Source organism: Opisthocomus hoazin, chromosome 20 (assembly GCF_030867145.1).
Source record: "Opisthocomus hoazin isolate bOpiHoa1 chromosome 20, bOpiHoa1.hap1, whole genome shotgun sequence".
Classification (NCBI taxonomy): domain Eukaryota; kingdom Metazoa; phylum Chordata; class Aves; order Opisthocomiformes; family Opisthocomidae; genus Opisthocomus; species Opisthocomus hoazin.
The window spans coordinates 11496900-11508851 of record NC_134433.1 but is presented as its reverse complement, the minus strand read 5'-3'; the positions used below and the strand labels follow the sequence as shown (position 1 = coordinate 11508851).

Genomic DNA, 11952 nt, shown 5'->3' with positions numbered 1-11952 from the left:
CCCAGCCTTCGGCAGGCTTCAGGTTACAGCTTCCCAGGGTTCTCTTAAAGCGCTCTGCTGCCTTTTTTTTCTTTTTATTTTTTTTTTTTCCGCCGCTGCCACCCTCCCGCTGAATCGCCCTGGTTTTTTTTCACCCTGCCTTCCGACGCGGGGTGCTCCCTGGGGTGAGGGCTCCCTGCCCGGGCTCAGCGAGGCTTTCATCCCCGCAGTTTGCCATACGGGGATTTCTTCTGTCTTAGAGGTATGGTTAATGCAGCAGTTTAATGGATTTGTGGATTTATGTCCAAGGTTTAGTGAAGAGACTTGCGAAGTGGAAGCAGAATTCTGTTGCTGTTTAAAGCGGTTAAGGGGAACATGTTCAGAAGTGGTTCTGCCCGGTGGCAGGTGTTGGTTAATGAGAAGCCATTAACATAACCAGCTTAAAGTTTTTTTGGCCAAAAAGAGACTAAAAAGTCAAGGACTCTTGGTGAAAAAAACCAGATGAATTAACAGGATGTTGTAGGAGCTTACAGAACAACAAATGATCTGGAGAAGGGAAAGGGGCAGAGTGGTTTTGCTATTTTTCGCAGTAGAAGACTCTAGGGGTGCACCCATCAGTGCCCATTTAAAACAAGAGAGTATATCTTTCATAAGTATTTAATTGTAAAACTCGTTGTAATTAGGTATTCCAGAAGATGAAAGCTAAATGGATTTTCGGGGAAAAAAACTCCGAATTTGTGGAAGATAAGTCTATTGAAGGCAGCAATGGTTGGATGTAGCATCAGACTCAGCAGCTGGGCAGTGCAACCAGAGAACAGTGGTTTTCCTTGTCCCTAGTCAGTCTTGGCTTTTTTTTCCCTCAGTCATTTGTTCCTGGCTACTGGGAGAGCGAGGACACTGGTCTAACTGGACACGTAGCCTGATCCAGGACAGCTGATTGTCTCCTTGAAAATGCTGAAAGTAAATCGTAGCCGGTAATGTCAGTGCCCCCAGCCTAGGCTTGCATTGGGACATCGCGGTTTCGGGCTGCCAGTCTTGCCGCTAACGGGCAATGAGGAGTTACTCGTGCGTGCTGGCACGGGGCTCGCACAGTCCCTCAGCTAAGAGGAAAGGATGGCTTTGGAGAAGCATTAGCTGCTGGTTTTGCAAGCCAGAGAAGCAAATCAAGTAGTGTGCCCTGTGATTAGTTGGCGCTTCAAAGGTGACCCTTTCTAACTAGAAGAGTTACAGCTCTGCATTCAGCTGCTTCTCGGCTTGCTCTGTGAGAAATCCTCTGCAGGAAGATGTTTGTACTGGTTAGTCTTCCATCGCCGGCCCAAGAATGGGGGTGTTGGCTGTGGAGATACCTTCTGGTGTTTTTCACCTCTTTTTGATACCTGATTTGTGGTACTAAAATGCCCTTTAGGTAAGGACCAGTAGGGAATTTTCTATATCTCGTCTCTATCTTCAAATGAAAGCCTGTCTGGTTAATTACAGGTTTGGTTTTAAACCATTTAAATCAGAGTGGCTGTTGTTGTTATAGAATGTTATTATAGACGAAAGCAAGATTTACTCCTGTGGGTGAAGGGTGTCGCTGAAACGGTGCATTATACTCCTCTAACTAGGTGTGAGGGCTTAAATCGGTTTTGTTAAATCAATTACAAACATTTTATTGTTGTTCTGGTTTGGGTCCAAGATAGTAGGCCATACGCTGTCTGAACAGTATTCACCTCTGCTGTGGACATTCTGATCATGTTCATATGAATTTGCTCTAGTAAGGAAAAAATACATCTAGTATTAAAGATATTAAGACTTATTTGATATTCTCTGTCAGTGGTGCAGATAAGCTATAGAGCAGACGCCGTGTGCTAGTCATGTCTTTTCAGAGTGGAGCTCAGTCAAAATGAAAGCTGAGCAATGCAAAGTGGAAATTCCTGAGCAGAGATATTAATATTACTTTGCATTTTACAAACTACCTCTTCTGGAGAGTCACTGGAGTGAAAAAGAGTCTTGAGGTTGGTGTAACCGATAATTTGCTGAGCAAACCACAGTCATGGAGGGCTGCTGTACCGTCAAATAAGATGAAATTAATAGTTTGACAAGAATAGCCTGGAGGAGGAGGGATGGCAGAAAAATGGAAAATAGGAAATAAGAACCAAGCTGTTCAGGAAACTGAGAATGAGAGGAAGAAAACTTTATAGCGGAGGGGGAGCTGGAGGGCAGAGGCATGAAAAGGAAGACTTGCGCTTCAAATTTTGCACAGGTTCCAGTACAACAGGGTGGAATTCAGGGAAGTTAGCGCTGAGGTTGCAGTAGCCAAAGCAAGACTTACCTAAAGCTTGGGATGGTATTTCTGACTGTTAAGAATCAATCTGTGTAAATAAATAAGCTAAAATGTTCCCTGTGGGCTAGAGCTATGCCCTCATAGTAGGACTGGATTCTTGTGGGTTACTTGTTAAAATTACCAGGCCCCATAATTACACGCTCTTTTTGAAGGGTATGTGTCATTGCATTGGTTGGAGGGGTAGACATTATCTTTAGCCGTTCTTCCCCTTTTAGACTGCAAGAAATGTGTAATTGCAGGTTTGAGCCAGGACTTTTTATTCCCCAAAGTCTCCTGCATCCCCAAAATTCATGGTTAGTGAGTCAGTCCTTCTTTTATTCCAGCAGATGGTGCAGACTATTCATGGACGGAGGCTCCCAGAAGCATTCTGCTCCTTCCTTTGAGGGAAGGCAGACTTCCCGAGTGAGGAAAACACTGCCAGAAGGATGGCCCTTGTGCTCTCTAACTGCTGTTTCGCAAAAACAGAGCACCATCCATTTTACCCAGAAGCTGAGGGAGTTTGGAACCAGAATCTACTATGGACAGCTGTTGTTTTGTCCAGAAGTAGCTGGAGCATGGCAGGCTATGGTGAGTTAGACTAATATTCTTAAGTGGTAGGATGTCTTGGTTGGGTGGAGGGTTCCCAAGATTCTTTCATGGTAGCTTATTTCAGATGTGCACTGCTGCCTCAGAACAAGAACCCAGGGAGCTGTGTAAAAAGTGAAGCTGTAACGGGACATTGCCTTTTGCCAAAACAGGGCAAAAGCAGGGACATTTAGCTACAGGCATCAAAATCTGCCCCTCCATCCTCTGGAAGATGTCCCAACCATTCATAGCATTGTGCAGGGGAGCCAGGAGTATCCCAGTAGAAGAACAAATTGCAGATAGCAGATGCCAGATCAGTAGCTTTGAACCTCCTAACAGATACCAGCAATGGTCAGGTTTTGCCCAAGAAAAAGGTTCGGGACTGTCACATCCCTGCTTATCACTTCATTGCTGCTCACAGGCAAAATACCCTCCTGTCACTCTGCCACTGACTTCATGCCCTAATTCAAGGAATTCTGCCCATTTCATGAAGCCAACTCTGACCCAGTGAGTGTTCCCTGAACACTCCACAGGTGAAATGCCCAAAGCTTGTTGGGCTTGGTCCTTGGACAGTCTTTACAGATTAGCCATTTCACTTCACAGCCCCTGCTGTCCTCTGTGATGAGGTGTAGCAAAAAGTAGATCCTTTGCAGGAGCCCCTCCTATCTTTCCATCTGTCACACCCAGACTTTTTTCCTCCCAGTCTTTGCAATTATTCAAGTTGCGTGCCTTTTTCCTTTCTCTGTTGGGTCTTTCAATGCAACACCTTAAGCAAATACATTCTGCTTCACTCTTTATTATTCTGCTAACATAAAAATTACTAAAAAAGGCCTTATAAAATACATCTTGAAAAATCTAGCATTACCCAAGAACCTAGAGTTTTTCAGGAAAAGGGCTGGAGATAAGGATCCAAAGGGGTTTCCAACTGCAGACCCTCTCACATCAGATCACAGTAGCCAAGGAGTGGGAAAAGGGAATCTTTGAAAAGAGCCTGTGCCTGGAAATGGCTGTGATGCATCCTAGAGAAGACAACTGGTTGCTCGTCCAGTTGATTTAGAGGTCGTTTTCTAGGTGGGTACAGACGGCTTTCAGAGGAACACTTTGAGGGAGTCATGTTCACAGGAACTGCGGAAGGAAGAGCCATATTAATATCTCTGGCTGTTGTCCAAGCTGCCAGATACTAATGATGATTCCAGGCTATGAGGGACTCTAATGCTTAATAAAGACTCTAATAAGAGTCTGGGGACAAGGAAGTCTCCCTTCCAGGACCGAGAGCCCTGGAAGGGAAATCCAGGCAGAGCAAGCTTTGCAGGTTCAACAGAGGGGAATCCCAGCCTGGAGAAGCTCATCAAGGCTGGAATGGGCTATCCCAGGACTTTTCTCTAGGGATCTGTAAAGGAAAACAGCAAGGGATTGCCTCCTGTGGCCTCAGAGGGGGGTCTCCAAGGACAGGACGTCTCTCTTAGCTGGTCCAAAGGGTCAGGTAGCAGTCCCAGAACGCTTAGGCTCTGCTCCTCTCTTATTTGGGCATGGGGTACTCATTGACATCTGTTGCTTCACGTGAGTCCTGTGGCTCTTTTATCTGGGGAGCAGCATTGGGGTTAGGGTTCTGGACACTGCCTATAAAAAGCGGGATGCCTGTTTCATCTTCAAAGATAATGAAGACAAAGGGACGGTCAAGGCTGAAGGCAGAGACCGAGCGTGAAATTGCAACGCTGGTAGCAGCAGATGCTTCCACCCCATCTTCTTTAAGCTCCAGGGTAGACTGATGCTGTATACTGGATACGAAGAGAGGATCATCTGTGATCTTCCGCAGATTTGGGCTTGTGAACAGCTCCTGGAGGCCTACAGAGAAATGAGACCAAGTTAACCTTTCCCAGTTGGTGCCACCAGCTCTGATTTTTCTCAGAGCTGTCCAAATAAAGCAATTCTCTAATCTGTGGCTACATGTGTTGTCCACCATGGAGGACTGGAGAACTGGCAGGCAACAGAAACAAAAGCTGCAGTCCAGCCAGTTTCCCCAGTCCCTCTCTGTATGAAGAGCTGAGTGTGCCAAAACCAGAATAGTTTGCAACAGCTTTGTCCACCTTTTCTAGAACAGTAGTGTAAGAACTCAAAGCCTTCCTTAAAAAGGAGCAGCAAGTCTGAGGACTCTTTATTGCCAGGCTGGAAACAGTTCTACAGAGATTATTTTTTTAAGCAATTCTGCAAAACAAAGTGAACTCTTAATTTATTCTCATCTGGAAATGCAGTGCGTGGTGGTTTTATTTCAGCAAGCTCTCAGTTCCAGCTTCTGTGGTCTGCATTCTCCCTGTTGGCAATTTGTATGTCCTGGACACTATGTTAAATGACAAAGGAAGAGGCAAAGGTTGACGCACGGGAGGAAGTTGGTCTTGGCTACAAATAGGGGAGCAGGAAGAACTTGTAAAGATTGTGAGGAACTGTGAATGCTGTCTTCTCTATACTATCATCTTGTTGGAGCAAAACATTTGGTGCCAGGCAAGCAAAGAGTAAGGAGGAGAGGAATAAGAGACGAAAGAGTTTGGATGTTCTGTGGAGCAAGCTGTGAGGCACAGCTTTAGAAATAAGGATGGCAGTTTTTAGTGTCAGCGAACAGATGCCATGTAGACTGATCAGCTACACTTATTCTGTGCAACTCCTCTTAGAGGCCTTACCCATTTGACTGAGAACATTGTTGAGTTCCAGCTGGTAGTCCAGTTTTATTTTCGGGATCTTCACTGCGGTGGGTACCTCTTTGGGGAAAAGCCTGCAAAGTTGTTTATAAGGGAAGTTCTCCAGCACATGAGAGGTATTCCAAGTATACTGGTTTGGTACAATGACCACAAAACTCATGTTGCTCTTAAAAGGAAACTTGGCCACCTGGAAATAAAACAACCAGAAGAATTTATGGAGGAGGAAAGAAAGTCTAGAAAGTGATGCCTTTAATTTAGTCTTTTTCTAATTGGTCTGCAGAGCCAGTCTAGCTCTCAGATGAAAACAGCCTGGTGGGAAGGAGGTATCTGATTTCTTCAGAGGAGAAAGTTTGTTGGAATAACAGCATTAGATTTTAGTATTTAGCTGCTGACTGGTAAAGATTGAACATATAGCACAGTGGAAGCCCACATGCACAAACATTGTACCCACTCTGGCAGTAGCTGTATTCTGAAGGGCTCCAACAGTACATTGTCTGAGGGAATTCCTTTCCATATTTCCTCATTTATCTTTAACTCAGGGCTTTAAAACTCCATTAATTCCCACTTAGTGGGAATATCTCTTTGTTGTTTTTCCTAGAGATTGAGTGAAGATTCAACGTTCTTGCTAGAAGCAAGGACAAAGGATGCTTATTGAATTCTTGTATGCTATGCCTGTTAAAAGACATTTGTTATTTGTAGAGAATATTTGCACTTAGTGAAATACCATAGCAAGAGGGAATTCCAGACAAAGCTTATAGTGCTCCTAATAGAGCCCTACCTGAATGTCCTGGGACTCCAGTGTAAACCAGCTCAGGGAGTACTTCTGGGCTTTCATCATCTCAACCGGGACCACAAACTCATTGTCAAGGTGGAATACATCTGGCCCAGTGAAGCTAGCATCAAACTTATTCCTCCAAAATCCTATCAAAATAAAAGTATAGACTTCAACAAAGTTAAATTTGGGTAGGAAAACAGAAACTGCCAAGCTGAGACTCCTCCTACCATGAGTTCTTTGACAAGGCAGATAGTGACCAGGCAAGTAAAAATACAGCAGAGAGAAGTCAGTACCAAGGCTGGAAAGGCCCTAACAGCAGGAAGCTCTTATCTTCCAGAGAGGAACTATGGAATAACAAAAAGAACGAGGATTAATCCTCATGCCTCAGTGTGGGAGATTACTGAAGGCTGTGAAGACAAAGCAATGGATGTTTGAGCTTTGAAAAATGACAGGTGTTGCCTTTGTGCTGCGTAGGGTGAAACAGTGCTCCAAAACCAAGCTAAAGCATTTGTAGATTTACCCCAGAAGTAAGTGTTTGGTCTGCGCTTCCATGCACAACCCTCCAGGAGTAAAAAGAGGAAGACGTGCCTGAGCACTGTGCTGTGGTCAGAAAGAAACCCCCAGAAGCTGCCTCCGAGCTCTGTGGTTGGCACGTAGTGAGTTGTGTGTGACCTGGTCAAGATGAGCAGTCATGTGCCACTGTCTGGGATCCTGAACTGCAAGGCAAAAATACTGCAGGGTCCACCTGCTGTATTCTGGCTCTGCTGTCAAGTAACATTTTTAGCACATGTGAAGCAGTTGGGAATCATTACTGTAAAGAAATCTAAGCAAGAGGAACAGCAGATGTACAAGAAAAGAACAAGCAGATTGACTAGCAGGAAGCAACGAAAGGAGATGCCATTCATCTACAATACTTGCAGAAAACTAGTCGATTTCTAGCTATTCCTCTTGAAAAGTAAGGGATGTGGAGCTCACCATGGAAATAGATTGCATTGAGCAAGAGCATCACTGTGTTTTCAGGGAGCTGCCGTAGGAACATGGGTATTTGCCCATTAGTTGCTTCCTTCACCCACTGGTTTATGGCTACAAGATCATCCTCACTGATCCCAGAAAGGGTCATGGGCTTTGCTCCGTAGAATTTCTCTGAATCCTCCAGGAACTTCTCTTTCACCTCAAATCCTGGCAGAGGGGAAGAATTCTACATGAAGTCATCAGATACTGAAAAAAATTTGCTCAGTGGCTCAGCCAGTGGCATAACAGTCCCCAGGAGGAGTGCTTAGGGAAACAGAGACATCTCCCAGTATGGCAGCATGCTTCCGTCACTCTCTGTCACTGAGAGTTTTGTCCTGCACCAGTACAGACCTCCCTGTGCCAGCTCTCACCTTCCTGCAGGTACAGACGCGACGCAAGGTTGAGGGTGGATTCTGTGAGCCTTCTGTGAACAGTGCCCAGCATGTGGTGGAGACAGGGCACCGACTCCAGATGCATTGCCTCCAGCAAATGCTTCTCTGTCTGATTTGCTGCTCCTAAAAAGCAAAGTCAAATTCCTGTAAGGTCATGCCCATGCAGTGGAAAACAGGGATGTTACTTTAGTTGCCTCCTGTTAGAAACAGACCGTGCCTTACAAGAGAGACTGGAAAAAGCTGAGAGTAGGAGCCTCGGCAGGGCCATGGAGGGTAGCTTCAATTGTAATTGTACCTAATTAAAGCTGCGGGAGTAAGATGAAGTGGAAGGTGCCGTATTTAATCTTTGCATTTTGCACATTGGTTCCTGGTGTCTCCAGGAGGGGGTACAGGGAAGAGCAGGAAACGGTGCTTTTGTAACTAAGAAGTTACCCAGTGCCAGGTGAGACAAGGCGAGGGCGATGCTCAGGGGTGACAGGATCACATTGGTACCGTTGGACTCCAGCTGGACCTCTTTCAGGAGACCGATGCTGAATCTCATCAAGCCATCTGCTAGCCTCTGGCTCTTCTTCCAAGTCACCTCACAGCTTTCCTCTTCAGCCTCTCCTTCCTCTTCAGAAGAGGCAATTTCCCCAGATGGTTGCTGTTCATGACAGCCCACAGCCCCAGCTACGGCTTCATCTTCTGGGTTCCAGCCATTCCTCCTGCCTGGTGGGGTGGTGGTGAAAGGTAACATGGGTCCATCAATCTCCTGGAAGTTGTCGTAGGTAAAGTCTGCCAGCTCTGCATTTGGCAGGGTTGGGATGGCTCCCAGCAGAGCGGACTGTGCAGCTCCAGCACTTTTCACGTCCTGGGGAGCAACAAGAAGGATACGTTGGGAAAGCAGGAGCACGGCAATACCGTCACTTGTGGGCTTTACTGCACACCTAAATGGGCTGAGAAAACTCTCCAGCTTCTCTACTCTGGTGGTGTATTGGCTTTAGTTTGCCTTTGAACCTTGAGGTTAAAAGCACCTCAATGAGCATGGAAAACAGGAGGTCTTGTACCCTGGGAAATGGACTGAGTGAGGGTCTTGCAGTGGTTGCCCCAGGCAAACAAGCCCAACAGGCATGCTTTGAGGGCAAGAACCACCACCTGCTCAGCACGTCCTGTGCCTTCACCGTTTATAGATCCATCGTCCTCAACCTTGATTTCACCACCTCCTGTCACGTATTTTTAGGACTGCCGATCTGCCTCATGCATCGGTCAGCACCCTGTGCTGCTGTCACAGCCTTGATCCATTTTGGCTCAAATCCTCCTCCAGGCATCTGTCTCTTCTTGACTTGTCTGTTCTATTCCATCCCTTTTCTCTCCAAATTTCTCATTTTCCAGTTTTCTAAGCTTTAGCCTACAGCACTGCTGCTACTGTCCTCGTATTTGCATGGTCTTAAAGATATTCTTTTTTCCTCAGATCTCTCTCTTCCCACTGGCATCCAGATGATGTTCCTCTACTGCGGGAGCACTGCGCTGTTAGAGCCAGGCTTGATGGGCAGCGTCAGCTATGGGCCTTTCTCCCTGTCACCCTCACAGCTAGTTGGTTTCCTCATCTTCCCTTATCAATCAGAAGTGAAATAATCCCCCTGCCAGTCCCTGTACACACCAGCTACTGATGTTTACTCCATATGCTGCCCAGTTATTTGGGCTGGAGCTTCCGACATAAAGGAGCACAGCGCTGGCAGCGGCAGTGGGCGAGGCGGGGAGGGAAGCCTGCACAAAGATGGACTTTCTCATTGCACTGGCGCTGCTAGATTGCACTGCCTGGACTCATCTTGTCTCAGGACAAACTAGAAAACCATTGCAAATACCAGAGCGTAACTTCAGTCCGCTTGGGTGGAACCAGTCATTGCTTACCTTCAGCTGCCCATCTTTGTCTAAGAAGAGACGCTTTTGCTCAATGGCATGTGCAGAGAAAAACTGTAGGGGAAAAAAAAACCAAAACAAACAACAAAGAAAGAAAGTCATATCCCAGATAATTTCCTGTGGATTTCCAGAGTCAGTCTTCTCTGTCCCCACCCCTCACACATTCCCATGGGGCCAGGTCAGAGACTGGCACCAGCCTGGCTGTAGCAGTCCTCGCGTGGCTGTGGTGTGGGCAGGACTTTAGGATGCAGAGGCGGTGGGGTCCACTGTGAAGAGGTGGAAGTCAGCAGGAGCTGGGAGACACTGCAGATGCTGGATTTGTTTAGAAAGGCACCAGGTCAGAAGGGTAGAAAATAATGTATTCTCTAGAGAATGCGCAGTGCGATTTTGCAATCTCAGATCTGACCGGGATCCAGATTTAAACTGGGAGAAAAAAAGCTGTTATTAAACAACCTCCTGTTAACTCCTGAAGGTCATGGTCACTAAATATAGTTGAAGCCAAGTTTCCAAAGATTTTCTACAGAAATCCACTTGAATAATGAGAATGTCCACAGCTATATTAGCTGGAAAAAAGATTAGAAACCTCACTGCACTAGGGCACAGGCTAACCCCATAGCAGAGAAGCAGTGTCCTCCACCAATCTGTCTTCCAGGGCTTCTCATGCAGAAGCACCGGGCGGTATTTGCCCCGTGGTCTGGTGCCGGAGAGCCACCTCACTCCCCTTGCCCTTTGCTGGCTGAGGAGGCAGCTGTGCTCACACCGTGCAGGTCCCCACCATCGCCGGGGTGAAGCAACTTACCCTTAGGTGACTGTGCAGAGTGGACAGGCAGAGCAGCAGCAGACCCCGGAGGAACACCATATTTCTGGAACAGAAGGGCCAACCGAGAGAAGTTATTTCCAGCTGCCTGGCAGCAGCAAGCTGAGCCTATTCAGGTCTACAAGGAGAAAATTATCAACCTGGCCAAACAGGTTGGCGCAGGAGCTTGCAGAAAGCACTAGGGAGATGAACAATGCTGCAAAGAAACAATACAAGACTCCTGGGTCCAACGCCAAGGCAGCAAAATCAGAGAGGAACAGGGACCCGTGCCGGGGCAGAGCTGTAACCACAGCCAAGCTCCTACACGACGCGCTCTGCTTGGATCCTGCGTTTCTGACCCTGTCGCCCTCATTCCTCTGGATTGCAAATGGTATTTCCCTAATCAGTCCTGCACACGCTGTGCCTCTGGAAGAAGACGAGAGCCTCTGCTCTTCGGCTGTGCAAACCACCGAGGTACGGGCACAGCATCCTCAGCTGTGCCCCCCGCTCTTGGTAGAAGCAATACTAACCTGCCTCAGAGGGGCTGCAGGCGCTCAGCAAATGCTGTCCAGGAGGGACTTTGCGGGTAGAAAATGCAATACCAGAGCAGTTTCTCAGCAATATGTCCTGGAATAGAGAGTCCTCCCCTTCCCAGCACTCACCTTTCCCCTTTGCTGGTAAACCCAGCCTCTCCCGCCCCCACACTCCTGTTCCTGTATAGGACAGTGGGTGCAAGGCTTCCAGGGCCATGGAAAAAAACCCACCCATTCCCTGGCCACTGCTTCACCCAGCTATTTTTCCTGTTCAAGCAGGAATTTATCTTCTTAATACAAAGCCATGAGAGTCCGTGCCAAAGCCCAGTCCTCGGCACAGCTGCCGTATACTTCACTCCTGGGGCTGCTTTCCACTCTCCGAGCAGTCCCTGCTTTGACCTGAAACTGCTGGGCTGCTACCCCAATTGCCAAGTGGAAGAAGCAAAACTTGAGGCCGTTTCATTCCCCCTCCTCCCTCACCCTAAATCCTGTAGCTAAATATAATCCCTAATGGCCCTTTTCTCCCCGATGGTGCCTATCCTTTAAGCCTCTGCCAAATTCACCCCCCCTCTCCCAGAGAGGCACTATTGCTCCTTGGAGGAGCCCCCCTTAATTGCCAAATCCTTCTTCATTTGCCCCTTACCTGGGGTTGTTCGTGTCTGCGTTGGAGCTGGCACCTGCTTCAGCCCAGCCGATAGCTCTGCGTGGGGCAAACAGCGTCTCTTGCCCAGCCCACCCCTCCCACCCGCCGGCAGCGACCTTCGGCACCACCCCGTTTGAGAATTTGGCAGGCAAATATTGACCGACAGCATCCGGTTAAACATTTGTTTGGGGGCTGACAGTGAATTTGTGGTGCATTTGGAGATGGGGAGACACTTGGGGCTGCTGTACCCTCCAGACAACGTTAACACTGAGTTTACCAGCTCTGAAACTCCCATAAGCAGAAGTAACACGCAAAGTCAGTTGTCCCTAGTAGTGGCTCTGCTT

The 11952-nt window shown here is 47.4% G+C and overlaps 1 protein-coding gene across 2 annotated transcripts; it reads right to left on the bottom strand.

Moving 5' to 3' along the window:
• Nucleotides 1-3646: 3646 nt before the first annotated feature.
• Nucleotides 3647-11695, bottom strand: SERPINF2 (serpin family F member 2). 2 transcript variants are annotated; one of them, XM_075440021.1, is made up of 10 exons: nucleotides 11609-11685; nucleotides 10963-11010; nucleotides 10436-10499; nucleotides 9628-9690; nucleotides 8170-8587; nucleotides 7717-7860; nucleotides 7310-7513; nucleotides 6338-6480; nucleotides 5542-5746; nucleotides 3647-4711 (listed from the first exon to the last, which is right to left on the bottom strand). In XM_075440021.1, exons 3-10 carry the CDS (start codon nucleotides 10493-10495, stop codon nucleotides 4386-4388), a joined length of 1563 nt encoding a protein of 520 aa, XP_075296136.1. In that variant the 5' UTR covers nucleotides 10496-10499; nucleotides 10963-11010; nucleotides 11609-11685; the 3' UTR covers nucleotides 3647-4385. The 2 variants fall into 2 exon arrangements, with proteins under 2 accessions (XP_075296136.1, XP_009936528.1); XM_009938226.2 differs by lacking the exon at nucleotides 10963-11010 and having other exon boundaries at nucleotides 11609-11695.
• Between the last annotated feature and the right edge of the window lie 257 nt (nucleotides 11696-11952).

What these genes read in the sequence shown, in the direction of transcription:
- SERPINF2 (XM_009938226.2), bottom strand. Translation starts at nt 10,495, where the DNA reads ATGGTGTTCCTCCGGGGTCTGCTGCTGCTCTGCCTGTCCACTCTGCAC. An exon ending in ACAAAGATGGGCAGCTGAAG is followed by an intron (nt 8,588 to 9,627) that starts GTAAGCAATGAC and finishes GTTGCTCCCCAG; the next exon opens with GACGTGAAAAGTGCTGGAGC. An exon ending in CTTGTCTCACCTGGCACTGG is followed by an intron (nt 7,861 to 8,169) that starts GTAACTTCTTAG and finishes TTTGCTTTTTAG; the next exon opens with GAGCAGCAAATCAGACAGAG.